Source organism: Phaenicophaeus curvirostris, chromosome 18, assembly GCF_032191515.1.
Source record: "Phaenicophaeus curvirostris isolate KB17595 chromosome 18, BPBGC_Pcur_1.0, whole genome shotgun sequence".
Lineage (NCBI taxonomy): Eukaryota > Metazoa > Chordata > Aves > Cuculiformes > Cuculidae > Phaenicophaeus > Phaenicophaeus curvirostris.
The window spans coordinates 9070799-9090076 of NC_091409.1; the positions used below are offsets into that span (position 1 = coordinate 9070799).

The 19278-nt window shown below is 64.3% G+C and overlaps 2 protein-coding genes across 3 annotated transcripts; both read left to right on the plus strand.

Moving 5' to 3' along the window:
* The first annotated feature begins 3219 nt into the window (after positions 1-3219).
* WFDC13 (WAP four-disulfide core domain 13) lies at positions 3220-8861 on the plus strand. 2 transcript variants are annotated; one of them, XM_069871837.1, is made up of 4 exons: positions 3220-3338; positions 7190-7324; positions 8418-8570; positions 8656-8861. In XM_069871837.1, exons 1-3 carry the CDS (start codon positions 3254-3256, stop codon positions 8567-8569), a joined length of 372 nt encoding a protein of 123 aa, XP_069727938.1. In that variant the 5' UTR covers positions 3220-3253; the 3' UTR covers position 8570; positions 8656-8861. The 2 variants fall into 2 exon arrangements, with proteins under 2 accessions (XP_069727938.1, XP_069727937.1); XM_069871836.1 differs by lacking the exon at positions 3220-3338 and adding an exon at positions 6552-6898 and having other exon boundaries at positions 8656-8858.
* A 533-nt stretch (positions 8862-9394) lies between these two features.
* Positions 9395-19278, plus strand: LOC138728620 (uncharacterized). The gene is made up of 19 exons (XM_069872120.1): positions 9395-9781; positions 9888-10028; positions 10215-10358; positions 10838-10996; positions 11192-11397; positions 12481-12742; positions 13799-13948; positions 14973-15116; positions 15366-15509; positions 16422-16544; positions 16779-16922; positions 17047-17193; positions 17393-17542; positions 17636-17782; positions 17858-17977; positions 18082-18219; positions 18516-18650; positions 18729-18863; positions 19152-19278. Exons 1-19 carry the CDS (start codon positions 9472-9474, stop codon positions 19160-19162), a joined length of 2910 nt encoding a protein of 969 aa, XP_069728221.1. The 5' UTR covers positions 9395-9471; the 3' UTR covers positions 19163-19278.

The following is a 19278-nucleotide window of genomic DNA, read 5'->3' on the forward strand; positions in this document are numbered from 1 at the left end:
AAACTGGCTGCTTATGGCTTGGACAGACATGATTTTCACTGGGTAAAAAACAGCTGGAAGGCTGAGCCCAGAGACCTGTGATGAACGGAGCCGAATCCAGTTGGCAGCCGGTTGTGACCTAGTTGGGTGGGAGTGTTGATCTGCTGGAGGGCGGAAAGGCTGTGCAGTGGGACCTGGACAGGCTGGATCCATGGCTAAGGCTAATAGGATGGGATTCAAGAAGGCCCAGTGACAGGTCCTGCATTTGGGACACAATAACCCTGTGCAGCACTCTAGGCTTGGGGAAGAGCAGATGGAAAGGTGTCTGGAGGAAAACAACCTGAGGAGCTGGTCGACAGCAGCAGAATATGAGCCAGAGGTTACCCAGGTGGCCAAGAAGGCCACCAGCATCCTGGCTTGGATCAGCCGTGGTATGGCCAGCAGGAGCCAGGCAGGGATCGTCCTCTGCACTCGGCGCTGGTGAGGCTGCACCTCGAATCCTGGGTTCAGTTTTGGGCCCCTCAGTCCAGGAAAGACACGGAGGGGCTGGAGCACGTCTGGAGAAGGGAACGAAGCTGTGGACGGGGCTGGAGAACAGAGGCTGAGGTATCTGGGGCTGTTTAGCCTGGAGAAGAGGAGGTTGAATGGAGACCTCAACGCTCTCTGCAGCTCCGAGAAAGGAGGTTGTGGTGAAATGGGTGCTGGGCTCTGCTCCCAAGGGACAAGGAATGGGACAAGACGAAACGGCCTCGAGTTGCGCCAGGAGATGGTTAGGCTGGATATTGGGAAAGAGTCCCAGCCCGGCCAGGCTGCTCCAGCGGAGCAACAGCCTCCTCTGCCGGCAGCCCGGGATGCGGCGTGGGATGAGCCCGGGGAGCGGGGTGAGACAGCGAGGAGAGGGGCTGCAGGGAGCAGAGGGGCTGCAGGGAGTGAGAGGCTGCAGGGAGGGGATGGGGCTGCAGGGAGAGGAAGGGGCTGCAGGGAGAGGAAGGGGCTGCAGGGAGGAGAGGGGCTGCAGGGAGGGGATGGGGCTGCAGGGAGAGGAAGGGGCTGCAGGGAGGGAGAGGCTGCAGGGAGGAGAGGGGCTGCAGGGAGGGGATGGGGCTGCAGGGAGGGGATGGGGCTGCAGGGAGAGGAACGGGCTGCAGGGAGAGGAAGGGGCTGCAGGGAGGAGAGGGGCTGCAGGGAGGGGAAGGAGCTGCAGGGAGGGGAAGGGGTTGCAGGGAGGGGAAGGAGCTGCAGGGCGGGGATGGGGCTGCAGGGTGGGGATGGGGCTGCAGGGAGGGGATGGGGCTGCAGGCAGCATGGTGCAAATGGGGAGGGGGATGCACAGGCCAGGGCCCATTCCCCATGGCTGGGGCATGGTGGCAGGAGGACACCCCAGGACACTGGACTCACACACGCCGTCGTTCACAGCATGCAGCTCCACACCAGAACACATAACCGGCACACGGCAGCCGGGGGAGGAGGGTGTGAGGCCGAAGGCTGCAGAGCAAGGAGCTGCCAGCACCAGCCGAAGGACCAGGCACTGCCTGGGAGAGGCTGGTGACTCCATGTCACCACTGCAGTGCTGTGGCATGTGCCACATCGGGGCCAAGGTGTCAGGACCCCATGGCACAGGTGGGGCCAGGGCAGCTGTCCCAGTGCAACGTGCTGCTCATGGCTCCCTTCACTTCAGACCTGGAGTTCCTGTAGCAACCAGTGCATTCGGCCACTCAGAGCACGGATGACGCAAACAGGAATTTCCAAGCAGGGAAATATGATCGTCGAGCTATAAAACCCTGTATGAGACCACAGAGGTCACGTCTGCCACAGCACAAAGGCGCCTTCCAGCCAGGCTGACCTTGCGGCAATGCCCTGAGCAGGGAACATCCTTCACTGTGCGCTGGGAACCAGCCAGAGCCTTTTCCTTTTCTCCAGCTCCAGCAGGGGATGAGCCCCTTCCTCCTGCACCTCCATAACCCAGCTCCTGCCCCCATCCATGGCCACGGGCTGTCCCCCTGCCTTTCTGCACCCTGCCAACACCCAGAGAATCTGGCTGCCTCTGGATGAACTTTGCTGTTCAGCACAGCACGGTGAGTGGTGCTGGTACAGCCGCAGTTCCGCAGCAAGAGGGGCCACAATGAGGACCTCCAGCAGGGACACCCGCAGGCTTGCATGGGATGAGGACCGGGAAACAAAGACCTCCATGAAAGAAACTCCATGGGGTCCCTGCCGGCATGGAGCGCACCTCACCCTCAGCACAGTCACCTTCGCACACCTGACTGCACTGGGTGACCTCCCCACACCATTAACCTCGGGCTTCCCCACCCCACCAGGGCCACCTCGCACCCGTCCTGGTGCCTGGTGAGGTGGAAGGTGGCCCCGGTGCTGACCTTGCCGCAGCACCCGTCTGCCAGGACACGTCTGCAGCCAGCGACGTGACACACCCAGCTGTCCCCGCAAAGGAATGGTGTTGGGTGCACGGCGCGGGCAGTGGGTGCACCCAGCCTGGCACGTCACGCTGGCTTCCCACCCTCCGCTCCCCCCGAGGCTGTGCTGCCCCACGGGGACCCAGCTGGCTGTCACCCGCGGCTCCGTGGGCAAGTGCAGCAGGACATGGGTCCAGGCCGGGACGGGGGCAGGCATGGTCAGGAACGGACCCCCAGCTCCATCCAAGTGCATCTCTGTTCCATGCTGCCAGGACGGCACCACACAGGGGAACCCCTGGGTTCCTGTCCCATGAACCCATCTAACTGATGGTTGCCCCTGGGCAGCTCTTGACGTCCAACGTGTCAAGTCCAAGTGCTCGGTGGAGAGACATCCCCACCTCCCCCACCCTCTGCTCCTCACCTGCAGGTCTCCTCAGCAATGCAGCTCCTGCAGCCACAGGAATAAAGTCCTGTCCACACCCTCCGGGCCACTCTGGATGTCCCAGCCTTCCCATGTCCCCTCTGTTCCCTCTTTCCTGAGCTGGAGAGCTCCAGCCCCTTGCACTGTGTTCCCCATGGCCCTGGGGGTGCTCCAACCCCCTGCCAGGTCTCTCTTTCCCCCAGGGAAGGTGCTGTTGGATGCTGCCATCCCCACCCTGGCTGCTGCAGCTGGGACGGGGCCATGCTAAATGATTTCTCAGGTAATAATACATCGTGGGGCTGTCACTGCCTCGGGCACAACTGTGAAATGAAGCAAGAGTTTCGATACCTGAAGGTTATGTGTGTGGCAGCCCCTCCCCAGCCCCACACGGATATAAACCCCTGCCGACCCGCGCTGCCCATCGCCACCCCCGGGGAGCACCATGAAGACTGCTGGCATCTTGCTCGCGGGCATCCTGGTGCTGTGTGTGCAGCTGCAGCCGGCCACACCGGTTGCTCGGGGCGTGGGTGAGTGCTCGGGGGGCGCAGGGCACCGCGTCCCACTGGCTCTCAGGGTGCTGTGGGATCTGCCTTGGGATGGGGGTTCCTCAATCGTAGCAGCAATTGCACCAGCACAGAGCCGGGCACTTTCCCAGCTCTGGGGCACCCCATGCAGCACCCCGCGAGGCTGTGGGGAGGCAGCACAGAGGGGCTGCTGAGGTCTGTGCCGTGCGGGAGGTGTTGGGGGCTTGGCAGCAGCGGGAGCTCTCCCGTCCGTGGGTCACTCGGCCTTTCAGCCACCAGCCCCGGGCACAGGCATGTCCCAAAGGGCTCGAGTAGCACCCTGTGCATCAGCCCACGCACACGGTACCAGCACCTGAGCTGCTCAATACTGGGGCCCAACGTCTCCCAGAGCTGGGGGCGTCCCTCTCTACTGCTGCCCCTGCTTCCCACCCTCCGTGCGGCTCTGAGAGACCAGCCAGGCAGCACCTCGCCTGGCCCAGCAATGCTCCCCTTTTAATCATTGATGCTTGGCGGGCAGGGAAATGACTCCAGCCCCTTCCCTGCTTCCATGCAGGAGCTGCGGCCGCCTGCGGCACCTGGGCACAGCCAGTGTAACCGGGCCTGTCACTAGTTCACAGCGACTGAACATGAGCCAGCAGTGGCCCAGAGGGCCAAGAAGGCCAATGGCATCTTGGCTTGGATCAGAAACGGTGTGACCAGCAAGTCCAGGGAGGTTATTCTCCCTCTGTACTCGGTACTGGTGAGACCGCTCCTCGAATCCTGTGTTCAGTTCTGGGCCCCTCAGCACAAGAAGGATGTTGAGGCTCTGGAGCGAGTCCAGAGAAGAGCAACGAAGCTGGTGAGGGGGCTGGAGAACAAGTCTGAGGGCCCTGGGGGTGTTTAGCCTGGAGAAGAGGAGGCTGAGGGGAGACCTCATTGCTCTCTCCAACTACCTGAAAGGAGGTTGTGGAGAGGAGGGAGCTGGGCTCTTCTCCCAAGTGACAGGGGACAGGACGAGAGGGAATGGCCTCAAGCTCCACCAGGGAAAGTTCAGGCTGGACATTAGGAAAAAATTTTTCCCAGAAAGGGTCATTGGGCACTGGCAGAGGCTGCCCAGGGAGGGGGTTGAGTCCCCTTCCCTGGAGGGGTTTAAGGCACAGGTGGATGAGGTGCTGAGGGACATGGTTTAGTGATGATAGGAATGGTTGGACTAGATGATCTGATGGGTCTTTTCCAACCTGGTGATTCTATGATTCTATGGTGCTGGTGGGCACTGCCGTCCAGAGATGCTGCAGGGAAGAGCCTTTGGCATCAGGCTCATAGCTGCTGGTCTGACTTCCTCAGATGGGATCCTCCCGCGGGACGTGTCTTGGCGAAGGGGTGGTTGCCCATAGCTGTGCTGGCAGCCCCCCGCGCTCCCCACGGCCACCCTCATTCTGTCGAGGAAAAGCCTGGCAGAGCCAGGGCAGGGATGGTAGCATCCTGAAAGCTGAGTACCGGGGAATGGAGCCAAAGCATTTCTGTCCCCCAGAAAGCAATGCCAACTGCGTGGGCTGGAGCCGCTGGCCCTGCTGCCATCACGTCCAGTCCCGCTCCAGCTGCTCGGGCTGGCCGGGGGCAGCTCCAGCTGGATCGGCTGCTCAGCAGCCAGCCAGGCACACCGGGACCAAGGCACAACCACGGGCAAATTCACCAACACCCACGCTGCTCCCCATGGCTCTTGCCTTCATCTGCGGCTTCCCCCTCATCTCCTGCCACCAGCCTGTTTCTGGGCTCCCAGCTGCTCCCATCCAGCTGCTCCAATGCTGCCTGGCTGTGGGCGTTCGCACTCCCAGCCTCCCAGCTCCAGCTGCTCTTTTCCAGAGCCAAGGACATCCACACGCCAGGGCAGGGCAATTACAGGGTCAGAGCAGGGCGATAACCCTGAAAGGCAAGCACTGCTGGCAGCGTTGGCACAGAAGCTGCAGTGGGACACTGCTGCTCCAGGAAAGCTGCCACTGGGTCAGGGTGGGCTCTGTCCCTTAGCAGCACAGGCAGGGACAGCACAGGTCCTTTGCCTCCATCCTGGAGGGCAGTGTTCAGAGTGCCCAGCTGACACTCAGACCTGCACTGACCATGTTAGCATTCCCTAACCCAGCCCAGCTGCTGGAACACTGTGCCCCAGCCCTGGAACAGGGACCATCAGCATGCAACACAGCTGCCTTGATTCAGGGAGCCCCAGTGTCACCCCCGGGCTACAAACAGCAGCCCAGCCTGGTTTCCCGAAACACTGTGCCCAGCGGGGCCCAGCCACACAGGCACAGTGTGAGCATCCTAGCCACACGGGAACAGTGGGAGCATCCCAGCCACATGGGCACAGTGGGAGCATCCCAGCCACATGGGCACAGTGGGAGCATCCCAGCCACACAGGAACAGTGGGAGCATCCCAGCCACAAACAACCCATGCATTGAGCCAAAACCAGGAGCCGGAAACAAAGGTACTGAGGTCCCAGGGGTCCCCGTGGTGCAATATTGGGCTGGTCCCCTTCTGCAGCAGCCCTGGAGGAACCGAAGCCACTGCCGACAGCACCTGTGGAGGAGATGGGAACTGGTGGAGCAGCACTGACTTAAGCCGGCAGCCACGCTGAGCAATCTGAACCTCCAAGCTGGCTGGGCCAACCCAAACAAACCCTGATTCGGTGCTGCCAGGCACCGTGGAGCATCCCAGCCTGCTGAAGGGCAGCGCGTGTGCCCTGGGATGGGTATCCTGGACAGCCATTGTGGGATCGGACGGCCACTGCCAAGCCCAAACACACCAGGTACAAGCCCGAGCACGCCCGTGGCTCGCTCCACACCAGCCACTTGCCTGACCGGCGCTACCAGTGTCCAGACCAAATCTCTGAGCAGTCAGAGGCTGCGAAGATGCCAGGAGGTGCAGGACAAGACTGTGGCTGGACAGAAGAGCTCTCAACGCTGCAAGGGAGCTCTGGGGCATGGAGTGAAAACTAGAGGAGAAAAGCAGCTGGAGCAGGAGCCCGGAAAGTGGCAACCGCGGCCCTCAGCTGCACCACCAGCTCCTCCTGGCCTCTGGCCTTCAGCAGTCCAGGACAAAGGCTCCACTCGAGCTGGTGACAGCAGCCAGGGCAGTGGCAGGGATGGATCGTGCCCAATCCCCAGTGCTCCCTGCTGCCACGCTCCCCGCTGGTGGCATCAGGTGCTCCCCTGCAGCCTGCAGCATCCGAGCCGCGCGCGGCCATGGCGGCTGCGCCAGCGCTTGGCTGCTGTTCCTGCCAGGCAAGTTTTCGGCACAGCCGCCCGGTCTCCTCGAAGCTCCCCCTCCCTGGTCAGCAGCCAGTGGCAGCAGATACCTGATACCAAGTTGTGCAAGCACGAAGGGGGAGCCTGGCCCTGCCCGGCCCTTGGGAGCACCCGGAAGGCCGAGCTCTCCCGCCTGCCGGCCCCACCTGGAGAGCAGCTTAAAGGGCGGCCAGGCAGGCACAGCACCCGCTCCCGCACCATGCCCGCGGCACGCAGCGTGCTTGTCCTGGCGGGGCTCCTGGCTCTCTGGGCAGAGGCACCACCAGCATCCACCCAGAATGTCACCAGTGAGTATGAGCGCACGGCTTAGCTCAACTCAGCTCGGCTCGGCGTGGCTCAGCACGGCTCGGCACAGCACGCCTGGGCGAGCAGCCAGCATCACTCCCAGTGCCAGGGCCTGCCGGGGTCGGTGCTGCAGCCGAGAGCCAGCCAGCGCCGGCGTGGTTGGGCTCAGCAGCATCCCTGGACCTAGCCCTGGGATGGGTGGCAGCATCTCCTGCCTCCTTGCACCAGCCCTCGCCCCGCAGCGGGGCCGGCAGCCCCGGCACACGCCCACACCCTCCACCTTTGCCTTGCAGCAAAAGCTGGCGTGTGCCCCGACCCGGCGACGGAAGCAGCGAACTGCACGGCGGGGTGCCAGTCGGATGGCGACTGCGAGAGCACCCTCAAGTGCTGCCCGGCAGCCTGCGGCAAGGCCTGCCAGAATCCCGATGGTAATGCTTCCTCCTGCTCCCGGCCACGCTGCTCAGAGCCGGCCCTGCTGCCGTGAGCCCACAGCCTGTCGCAGCCCATGGCACCGGTGCTGTGGGATGCGGTAGTGGTTGTGGGTGCCGCTGCACATCTGGCTGCAGCACGGTTAGCGGGGGGCTGTGCGAGGAGTCCGACAGGGTCAGGGTGTGCTCCCGTGGGGCAGCCTCCCAGCACAGTGCGCCTTCCACTTGGGTTTGCTGGGGCCACGCTCACCCCTGTCTTCTCTTCCCAGCAACATGGGGGCTGAGCAGGCACCTCCGAACAACGCTGGGGCTGGTGCAGTGACAGGGGCCGGCGGTGCTCCTCTTTAGCCTCACCACGGGCAGCCACCAACCTGGACATGGCACTGCCCTGCCTCCCGATCCCACGCCTGGGATGAGTCTCCCAACAGCATCACCCCTTGCCCTGTGTCGGACTCAGGGCCACATGTCCAAGGACGCTCCTTGTGCCGATCCTGCTGGAGACCAGCCTGGGCACCTCCAGCTGGAAACACAGGGATGTGGAATGAGAGCTCCAGTACTTCCATCACCTCCCATGAGGACGGAGCTGGCCTGGCTGTGCCGCCGCAGAGGATGGCGAGGTGCAAAGCCAGGAGCCCTGCACCAGTGGCCAGCAGTGGCCAGCAGCAGGACGGCAGGGACCCCATGAGCTGGAGCTGCCTGGGGGACGCGTGCCCCCCACCCAGGCTGGAGCTGACACTGCTGTGGGGGCTCTCTGCCACCGCCACAGGGGAAAGCAGAGCCGAGGCCACCATCGAGGCTGTGCGCCATGGCTGTGCATCCTGTGCTGGCCATGCACACGAGTAGGAGGCTGAGCACAGGCACCACAGGGGACCGCCATGCCTCATGGCCTCCCCAACATTTCCCCTTTGGATCGGGCTGGTGGGAGCACCAGCAGGCAGAGCCGTGGGGTGGTGGAGCTGTTAGCCGGCACAGGGGTCCCTCCTCTGTGGCAGCCAGGGGCTGGGGCTGTGCCAGTAGCTCCAGGAGCTGCAGGGCCATCTCTGCTCTTCGTGCCATACGGCGAGTCTCAGGCTGTGTCCTTTTGCCTTTGCAGACAAGCCGGGCACCTGCCCACCCTTCAGCCCAGGGATCCCCGTGCTGGGCATCTGCGCAGACATGTGCAAGACAGACTCTGGCTGCACTGGAAACCAGAAGTGCTGCAGGAATGGCTGCGGCAAGGTTTCCTGCATGACACCTCTCCACTGAGGTCAGCTGGGCACCCACCGACCCTGGGGATCCCACGGTGCCTATGGTGTTCCTGTCTCCCTCATGGCCCTCTGCTCCCTTTGCAGGCGCAGCCACCTCCCACCGGCCCGGACACAGGGAAGCAGAAGCCTGACGTGTGTCCCGTGCACCCAGTCCTGCACCGTCCCTCAGGCTCGGAGCCTTCAGCCTCTGCTTCTTCTCCAGGTCCCCTGCTCGGGGCGCGCTGCAGCCCCTGCACTCTCACCAATAAAGCAGCCTCTCCCTGCCTCCTTTGTGGCCACCTCTCTGTCCTGCTGCATGCCCACATCCTGCCTGCCACAGCCGGTCACCAGGGCTGCCTGGGAGGGCTACACCTCAGCGCCGGCTCCAGCTGGCTGCACCGTGGCTCCAAGGGTCCCCAGCTTATGCTCAGGGCAGCCCCACAGTGCTGTGGCCCCACGGCCTGGGCTGCCCCATGTCCTGGCACAGCAGCTCCTCTCCCTTCGCAAGGCTCAGAGCAGGGCCATTGCCTTGCAGCCTGTCTGTGACCGCGGGAGCAGAGCCGCTTTCGCTCTGTAATGGTCAGGAGACAGGGATGCTGCTCCCCTGTGTCCTAGCCCTGCTCACCATCCAGGAGCACAGACTGTGGGGCTGCAGAAGCGCTGCCCGTCCCCCACCCCAGCTGCTCGCAGGTCACCGGTGACCTGGAAAGGGCACACACAGTGGATGCATCAACCATGGGCCTTGAGCCCAGCACTGTCCCGGGAGTCTCCCCCGCTCAGGATTGTTCAGGCTTGGCATTCCCACAGTCCTGACACAGGGATATAGTAGGAAGGAGTGGCTCGGCTTGCTTGGCCTCCGCCCTGGTGGGGTTTAAATCCTGGTTGTCGGGCGCAGCGACACAGCCCTCGGACAGCAGCACGATGCTGGGTGAGTGCAGCCTCCTCCTGGTGCTCCTGGCACTGAGTGGGGAGCTGCCACCCACCCCGGCCCAGGAGCACCACGCCGGGGACCAGGACTCTGCCCCGGCAGCCACCCTGGCTCGCCACCGAGCCCTGCGGGGACGCTGGCCCCCTGCCACCCTGCCTGCCCCCGGCAAAGCAGGCAAGTGCCCGGCAGGCGGGGGGGTCCTGGTCCCTGCCAAGCTGTACTGCCTCTCCGACCACGACTGCCCTGGCACCGAGAAGTGCTGCCAAAGCGGGCAGATGAAGACCTGCCTTCTCCCCACCACGGGTACTGGCTCCCCCCGAGAGACGCCCCCGTGTACCCTGGGCGATGGGTGGGATGCGGGTGGGGGCTGGTGCCCACATTGGATGCCCCTAAGTATTTCCCTCTGCAGAGAACCCCGGCTACTGCCCCCGCGCCGGCAGCACCGACTGGGAGATCTGCGGGCTGAGCTGCCACAACGACACCATGTGCAGCCCCTGGGAGAAGTGCTGCACCCGCAGCTGCTGTGCATGGTGCATGCGCTCTGAGCCAGGTAAGGCAGCTTGAGAGCCCGGGGCTGAGCACGCCGGCTGCGCAGGGGCAGCGGGAGCCTGAGGAAGCGGCTGTGCCCATGCAGGGCTGGCGGTGCCACGGGGCAACCCCCCGGGGTGACAAGCGCCAGCGCACTGTGGGGAAATGCCAGCTCCATGACGAGCCCCAAGCTTTCCCCCCTCTCCAGCCAAACCCGGCCTCTGCCCACGGAGGCGCGTGCAGAGGATCGCGGCTACCTGCCCCAAACACTGCGCCGACGACCGGGACTGCCCTGGCAAGCGCAAGTGCTGCTTCACCGGCTGCGGAATGGCCTGCCTTCCCCCACTGATAGGTACAGCCCCACCACCCCAACTCCCAGGGCTGCGGCACCCCAGTCCTGCATCCCCTGCCCTAGCGCATGCACCCCAGCACAGCACGGGCATGGCGGGAAGGGAGCCCGTGCTCATCTCCTCTGTGATGGGGGCCAATAGCCTCCAGCAGGCATGGGGCTGCATCCCCTTCTGACACCCCACCCTGCACTCCGCTCAGGCTGGGTGCTGACAGGGACTGCAGCCAGGACTGTCCCTCACCGCATCCCACATGCTACTGTGACTGGTCTCACTGGGTCTGACTGGTATGGGCATGAGGCTGGTGGCTGAGGGCAGCACTGGGCACTGGGAGGGAGGACAGGGGGCAGGACCGGGCACAAGAAGGGGGCAGGATGGGAGCAGGACATGCGCAGGATGAGGCCACGCTGGAGACTGAGGTCATGCTGGCAGCAGGTCTGGGGAAAGCAGGATCCTGGCACAGCCGTGGTCCTGTTGTCACCAGGGAGCGGCCGTGCTGCAGCGAAGCCTGGCATGTGCCCCGAGTTGCTGCGGGGCTCGCTGGGACCTTGCCTGCAGCTCTGTGACACCGACCGCAACTGCCCTGGGGCAGACAAATGCTGCAGCACCGGCTGCGGACGCGTCTGCAAACGACCCATCGAGGGTAATGTCACCCTGTGGAGCCGAGCCCCCCGTGTTCCCACCCTGCCCCATCCCTGGCCGTGACCTGGGAGGCTGGCGACAGGGGCACAGGGTCAGGGTGAGGGGCTCCCCACTGCAGGCAGGGCAGCTCCCCTACCCCAGGGGTGCCCTGCCGCAGGGGGAGCCTCTCACCCCTGCCTCTCTCTGCATGTGCCAGTGCGACCCGGGCACTGTCCCCCCACGGCTGATGGTGACCAGGCAGCCGAGTGCCACCTCTTGTGCCTGCAGGACAAGGATTGTCCCCCCGGCCACAAGTGCTGCCTGCGGTACTGCGGCCGGACATGCGTGCCCCTTGAGCCCACCGATCCCCAGGTTCCTGCAGCCCTGGGCACCGTGCAGCCTGGAGGGGACCGAGGCAAGCTGGTGGGTGCCAGGGCACCCCAGGACCCTCTTCCCCCAGAGCAGGAGCACTCATCCTGCACTGAGCATCTTGTCTATCTCTCCCAGCCTAGCCCTGGCCAGGGAGCGCTGCGCCCATAGCTGCAGTTTCGGGGCTGTTCCCCACCCCGCTGCCATCACACCTGGAGGGTGAGCATGGAGCCTGCCACCCCCTTGCCTGTCCCTGCGCTGGACCCTGTGCACCACTGGCGAGAGGTCACCGGCGTCGCTCTGAAGGGTCCCAGCCGGGGACCCAGCACCCCCAGTCCCTCCCAGCTGTGCCATCGAGGGCTGCCCAACGCCCCATGCCAGGGCAGGGCTCCCGGCAGCATGGGCACAGAGGCAAACCCCTGCTTCCCCATCAACCCCGGCCCTTGGCAGCGCTGAAAGAGAATAAAGCAGCACATGGTCACTTCCTTCCCTGGGTCGCCATCCCTGTGCTCTGCTGCGCATTCCCAGGAGGTGCAGGCAGGCACCTGCAGACACCCCTGCATGCAGGTGCTGCCCTGGGGTAGGGAGCAGCTCCCACCTCCATGCAGATGCCCCCCAGCCACCGTCACCAGTGGTGACCAATCTGTGGGTCCAGGCGCCACATGGATGTTCCCTCGGTAGTCACAGATGGGAGTGCAGAAACCAGTTCCCTCGGATTCCTTGTACCAAGGAAGGGCTCAAGTGAAAACTTGGTTGGAAAGCAAGTCGTGGGTCCGGAAAGATGAAGAACCCAGCTAGGGGAAGGGCGTGGGGAGCTGCACCCATGTTCAGGGGGCCCCCCAGTCCCAGCCCAACCACGTCACTGTGTGGGACGCAGCCTGCCCAGGACACCACTCCCTCCCCACACTGCCAGTCCCAAACACAGTGGCTGCGCCCAGCAGAGCCGAGCCCTGGCTGCAGGGCAGCACCGTGGTGACAGAGCTGGCAGAGCCCCTCCAGCTGCTCCCACTGCCGCGCCGGGGGCTCTGCCCGCATCCCCTGCCCCAGGGAGGCAAGGGGCCAGTGTTCCTTGAGGGAGCCCCGAGCAGGGCTTGTGCCACAGGGACAGAAGCCACCTGATCCCACCTGCCATCCCAGCCCCGTGGGTCACCCCGACCCGCAAGCGGGGCTCAGCATGAGATAAGCGGTTCTGGGAACTGCCCCTCCTCCTGCCCGGCCAACAGCCCCACTTCAGCCACCCTGTCACCCAGGCACCTCTGCCAGAGGCTTCAGACCCAGCTCCGGCTCAGCTCCCACATGTGCTTCGTCCTGGGCAGCACCATGAGGCTGGGGATTTTTCTGCTCCTGGGGCTCCTCATCCTCAGGGTAGAGCCAGACACTGCACCAGAGGAGAAGGGTGGTGAGTACCAACAGGCTGGGGCTGGGCATGGGGCTGGGGGCCACAGGGACCCCCACAACCCTGCAGTGTCTGGGCTCTGCTACTCACACCTCCCGCCTGTCCCCCACCCTCGCATGTTGCCCTCGACCACCCGAAGGGACCCAAACCCTGGTGGAGGGGTTGGGGCTGCAGGTGCTGCTCCCCGGGCACAGGACGTGCCACCCCCACTGTGGGGCAATGCCGGGGCGGTTGTGCCCAGCTGCAGCACTGCTCTGCCCACCTGAGACACTGGCCAGGTTCCTTCTTTGTATTAGCCAAACAGCTGCTGTTTGGAGTGAAACATCCCGGCAGAGCCTCTGTTTGCAGCCCAAACAGCGCGGCTCCCAAACAGTGAGCCGTGTTTGCAGAAACTGCAGCTCCAACAGTAGTGAACCCCGGGTGGGCAGGGACCGGGTGCAGGTGCCAGCTGAGCTCACCCACGACTGGGCTGAGGGCAGAGCTGTCTCGGTTTTCCTGGTGTGGACGAGATGAGCACAGGATGCCAACAGGAGAAGAAGAGGAGGAGGCAGCGGCGAGGAGCGTGCTGCTTGCAGTAAGGATGCATGGGGCAATTGGACGCTCAGGGATGGATCCTGACCTCCAGCTGGTGTTGGCTCCATGCTGGCTTCTCCTTGGCAGGGCCAGCAACACTCCTTGTGGCACTCACTGCCTTGCAAGGGCACATGCATCCTCGTGCTGTGCCACATTGAGCTGTGCCATGCTGTGCCATGCAGGTCTCAGTGCAGGGGTACAGCGGGGTGGGGGCTGTGCTGCAGGGGAGGATGCTCCAGTCCCATCCAACCCACCTCTCTCCTGCCATGGCTGTCTGCACTCCAGGCTCTGCCCAGCAGCCCTGGGAATTTTCACCAGCCAGGCACTGCCGCACCATGAGGGAGGGTTGGCATGAGCCCCTGCCAGACCCTCTCCGTCCAGGCTGTGTTCCTCTCACCAGTCCTGTCCCCCGTGTCCCGCTCTCTGAGGATGGAGGGTGAGGAGCTCTGTCACCAGCACTGCCCTGACATCGCCATCCCACTGCAGGGGAGCCACAGAAACCAGGGAGGTGCCCACGGGACCTCATGCGCTGCCTGCGCCTGGAGTCCCCACTCTGTGTCAAAGACTCCAGCTGTCCCGGCCAGCAGAAGTGTTGCCTCTGGGAGTGTCGGCTGAGCTGCATCCCCCCGGCAGAAGGTACGGCACCACAGCACGGTCACTGGCAACACTGACCCCCTTGCTGTGGAGCAGCTGTCCATGCTCTGCTAACAGCCTCCTGCTCACGGAATGGAGCAGGAGAGGGGTCTAGCAGGGGTCCCAGCCTGGACAGGTTTCATGGTGCTGCCTTGGGACATAGAATCATAGAATCACAGAATCACCAGGTTGAAAAGACCCACTGGATCATTGAGTCCAACCATTCCTATCAAACACTAAACCATGTCCCTCAGCACCTCGTCCACCCGTCCCTTAAACACCTCCAGGGAAGGGGACTCAACCCCATCCCTGGGCAGCCTCTGCCACTGCCCAATGACCCTTTCCGGGAAAAATTGTTTCCTAATGTCCAGCCTGAACCTCCCTTGGTGGAGCTTGAGGCCATTCCCTCTCGTCCTGTCCCCTGTCACTTGGGAGAAGAGCCCAGCTCCCTCCTCTCCACAACCTCCTTTCAGGGAGTTGCAGAGAGCAATGAGGTCTCCCCTCAGCCTCCTCTTCTCCAGGCTGAACACCCCCAGCTCTCTCAGCCGTTCCTCATAAGGCCTGTTCTCCAGCCCCTCACCAGCTTCGTTGCTCTTCTCTGGACTCGCTCCAGAGCCTCAACATCCTTCTTGTGGTGAGGGGCCCAGAACTGAACACAGGATTTGGGGAGCGGTCTCACCAGTGCCGAGTACAGAGGGAGAATAACCTCCCTGGACCTGCTGGTCACGCCATTTCTGATCCAAGCCAAGATGCCATTGGTCTTCTTGGCCACCTGGGCCACTGCTGGCTCATGTTCAGTCGCTGTCAACCAACACCCCCAGGTCCTTCTCCTCCAGGCAGCTTTCCAGACATACTTCTCCTAGTCTGTAGCTGCTCAGGGTTGTTGTGCCCCAAGTGCAGGACCCGGCATTTGGCCTTGTTAAACCTCCTGCCATTGGTCTCAGCCCAGCGGTCCAGCCTGTTCAGATCCCTGAACACATGGTTGGTGTATCTTTACCTCTCAGCCTTGCACTGTTTGGTGTTGCAGAGAAGCCTGGTGCATGCCCAGCGGCAGCTCCCGAGGGGCTTTTCTACCCCTGCTCCTTCCCCTGCTTGGAGGACAAGGATTGCGTGGGGGCACAGAAGTGCTGCACGCTGGACTGTGGCGCTGCCTGCCTCGAGCCCGTGCATGGTAAGGTCTCCGCGGCGGCAGCGTGGCAGAGCCCGGCTCGCTGCAGGGTGGCCGCATGGCCCCTCCGTGCTGAAGATCTCTGCCACCTCCCCATCGCCATGGGGTCCGGGGGCACCTGCACCCCGCTTCCCCTACACCAGCACCTGCCAGGAAACCCAGTGGCAGGGCATGACTGCTGGGTGTGCCGGACCACGGCAAGGGGCCAGGGGCTGGGGATGCTGAGGCCTTGCACCTGCTCTGCTCCACCAGACCTACCCAAAGCTGCAGAGCGCCCCACGGCACAGCCGGGGTCAGCGAGGCCTTCCCGGGAGCGATGCCAACGTGACAGCGACTGCCCCGACAAGGAGAAATGCTGCAACGGCAGCTGTGGCCACCAGTGCATGCCAGCAGCCGGTGAGATGGGATGGGACTGGCAGGGCCATGGTTTGGGGACAAGGGGTGATGCCATGGGGCTACAGCCACCCCGAGGCACATAGCGGGGGTACAGCAGGGACCCCTCGCCCCGTGCTCACCACGGCACCAGCATTGCCCAGACACATGCACGAGGGACATGTGCCCGAGAACACAGTGCCACCAGGGTATTACCCACAACATGCAGAGATGGGTCAAGGTGGGGACCCACTGTGCATCTCCTGGGTGGGTGCTGATGTGGGGAGGGGACAGCGAGGTCCCTCTGTGGCAAAGCAACCGCCCTCTTCTCACCTCCACCCTGCTGGCTGGGCCTTGCTCCACGGCACAGAGGTCACCAGCGCTGCACCAGCCACCCCACAGCTGCGCCACAGGCAGAGATGCCACCAGGACCAGGACTGTCCCCAGCCTGAGGTGTGCTGTCAGCAGCACTGCAGCCGGGAGTGCCACACTCACGACCCAGGTGAGGGAGGTGGGAGCTGCCTCAGAGCTTCCACTGCTCTGCTTTGGTCCCCACACCTGCACTGCCGAGGACATTGGGAGCCAAGGGGCTGGGGACCCAGAGATCTGCACCCTGGCCACCTTAGGGTCCTTGGTGCCAACTGTCCCCGCACCATGGTTGAGACCCCTTAGCATGTGCGGGACAGGTGCTGCCCCAGCCCCGCTGCTCCCTGCGTTGCAGAGTGGCACCAGGGAAGAGCTGCCACGGGGACAAGGACTGCCCGCATCTGGAGACGTGCTGCTGGCACCGGTGCAGCGTGGAGTGCTGTGCCAAGGCAGGGGCTGCTGTGCCAGGAAGGGCTGGGGTGTGATGCCAGGACTGATGAGGGATATGGATGTGTCCCAGTCCCCACTGGCATCCTTGGCCCCATGACCTACAAGGCGTCTGCCTCGCAGAGGCCCCCACGGCCACGCCAGTCAGGCAGCAGGGGACGAGGTGCAGGAGCAACAGGGACTGTGACAGCCGGGAGATGTGCTGCGGTGGCCGGTGTGCGGGGTCGTGCAGAGCCGAGCTCCAAGGTGGGACACTGGGGCTTCTGAGGCTGGTGAGCTCAGGAGCCAGGCACAGCTCCTCTCCGCAGCCTCTGTACCCCTTGGCAGAGGCGTCTGTCACCACCACTGGGGGCCCTGCGGGAGGGGAGGGGACGCTGCAGGGCTGTGCTGCGAGGGAGCTGCAGCACTGAGGGGTCTGCGGTGTGAAGGGGCTACGTGACATCCTGGGGCACAGATGACACACGTTGCCCCGTCCTGCAGACAAAGCCGGCTTCTGCCCAGCCCACGCCGGGCTGTTCCCCAGCTACGACTGCACAGCCCGGTGCCAGCACGACACTGAGTGCCCCGGCGAGCAGAAATGCTGCCTGCGCGGCTGCGACTACGTCTGTTTGCCTCCATCCCGAGGTGCGAGCCACTTAGCCTGGTGCTGGGCAGGGGTCCCCCATGATCTCGGGAGGCTGCAGGTCTGGGTGGGTCAGACCTGCTGTTGCCCCCAGTACCCCCAGCTCCACTGTCTCCCACCTCCCAGAGAAACCCGGGATCTGCCCCCTGGCCGCAGAGGCACTGGCTGCCACGGGCTCCTGCGGCACCGCCTGCACCGGGGATTGGCAGTGCCCGGGGGCTGAAAAGTGCTGCAGCACCACATGTGGCCGCGTGTGCTCAACACCTGAAGAAGGTGAGGGGACAATGCCAGGAACAGCAGTGCCACACGCCGCTAGGCATACTGGCAAACCTCCTGTGGGGCTGGATGTGGGGCAGTGCTGCCGCAGGGCAGGCACTCAGAGCCCCCGGCAGAGCTGTCGGGGTGCCAGGAAGGTGAGTGCCTGCAGCGTGGGAGGGTGTTCGCCCCCACTGTCCCTTCCTGCCCCTCGCAGACAAACCCGGTGAGTGCGCGAGGGTGAGGCCGTGGCAGACGCTGGCGCCGTGCACAGAGGAGGACTCCTGCACCCACGACAGGGACTGTCCCCGGCAGGAGAAGTGCTGCTTCTCCGGCTGCGCCATGCGCTGCACCCGCTCTGCCCGAGGTGAGAGCTGGCAGCGTCACCGCTGGCGCAGGGCAGCCGTGCCCGGGCAGCACTGGGACCTCGCACCCTGTCCCGGGTCCCCTCCTCCCACAGAGCACCCCGGGGAGTGCCCGCGGGCACAGCCGTGCTTGGACCCCCGGCGCAGGCACAGGAACCAGTGCCTGGATGACAGCGTCTGCGGGCGAGACGAGAAGTGCTGCAACACCGGCTGCGGCTGGGCATGCACGGCCGTGCCCACAGGTAGGGGAGCAGCCTCTTGGGGGGAGCCAGGCCCCCAGGGCAGCCAGGTGACCACAGGTTGCCGTGCCCCTGCAGAGGGCCAGGACAGGGCTGGCAAACGCTGCGTGGAGGAGTGCAAGGCCGACCTGCAGTGTCCTCAGGGACAGAGGTGCACCAGCATCGGCTGCAGCCACATCTGCATGGAGATCCCTGGAGGTGAGAGCCAGCCAGGACCCCGGGCACAGTGCAGGGGCACCCCAGTGTGCCCTACAGTGGGGTGCCCGCAGCCAGGTGCCAGCAGTCAGGTGCTTGCCTTGCAGGCAGAGAGGGAGTGTGTCCCATCCCCAAGGAGGTGGGGACGTGCGTGGACCTGTGCAGCTTCGACGAGGAGTGTCCCTGGGGCCACAAGTGCTGCAGTAACGGCTGCAGCCACGTCTGCATGCCAGCCTCACTGCAAGGTCAGCCCCTTGCACTGGGGTGCGGCCCCCACCTAGCAGAGCCCGGGGTCCCTGTATCACCGACACTGTGGGGGCATCCTGGCCCTCCTCCCCAGGGAGGATCTGGTGCTGTCACCGTGCTGGAGCCCAATTCCTGGGGCTGCTGAGAAGGCTGTGCCCACGAGTCCTGCCCCTCCTGGCTCCAGGGACACCATCTGCCCCTGTCCTTTCCATGCCTCCCCCTCTTTCCATGCAAGTGATGAGTGTGCACGGCCTCAGCTCAGAGCTGCCGCATGACCATCCTCTCCTGCCCACAGAGCGTGGCACTGCGGTTACGCCCCAGCACAGCGCCAAGCAGTGCAGGCAGGAGTGCGAGGCCGACTCGCAGTGTCCCTGGGGACAGAGGTGTACACACATCAGCTGCAGCCGCATCTGCAAGGACATCCCCAGAGGTCAGAGCCAGTTAGGTCCTTGGGAGCCGTGGGGTGCCCCTTAGCCAGGTGCCCCACAGCAGGATGCTTGCCTTGCAGGCAGAGAGGGAGTGTGTCCCATCCCCACGGAGAGAGGGATGTGCCTGGACCTGTGCAGCTTCGATGAGGACTGTCCCTGGAGCCACAAGTGCTGCAGCAACGGCTGCGGCCACGTCTGCACACGAGTGCCTGGTGGTAAGGGGGCCCAGGGCCACCGAGCCAGGGCTGGCACTGGAGCATATAGCGTGCCAGTCAGAGCTCCATGAAGGGCACAGCCCTCAGCATCTTCCTGGCGCAGCAGAGCTGCAGGGCTGGCTCCTGATGCTGCCCCACCTCTCCGCTTGCCTTTGGTGCGGGGGGACCCAAGGGATGCAGAGTGGGATGAAGCTCTCACCAAAGCTGGACATGCTTGGCTGCAACCGTGGCCACATGTCCCTCATCCCTGCAGCCTCAGCGCTCCCCAAAGCATGTCCTCCCTTTCAGATGCCCCATGATGGGAGAGCAGCAGCTTCGCAGCATGAAGACAACTTCGTGACGGGACACGGGGTGGTCACAGGCCCCTGCTGGCCTATCCCCCCCCCACCACCTCCAGCAATAAAGCATGTGCGTG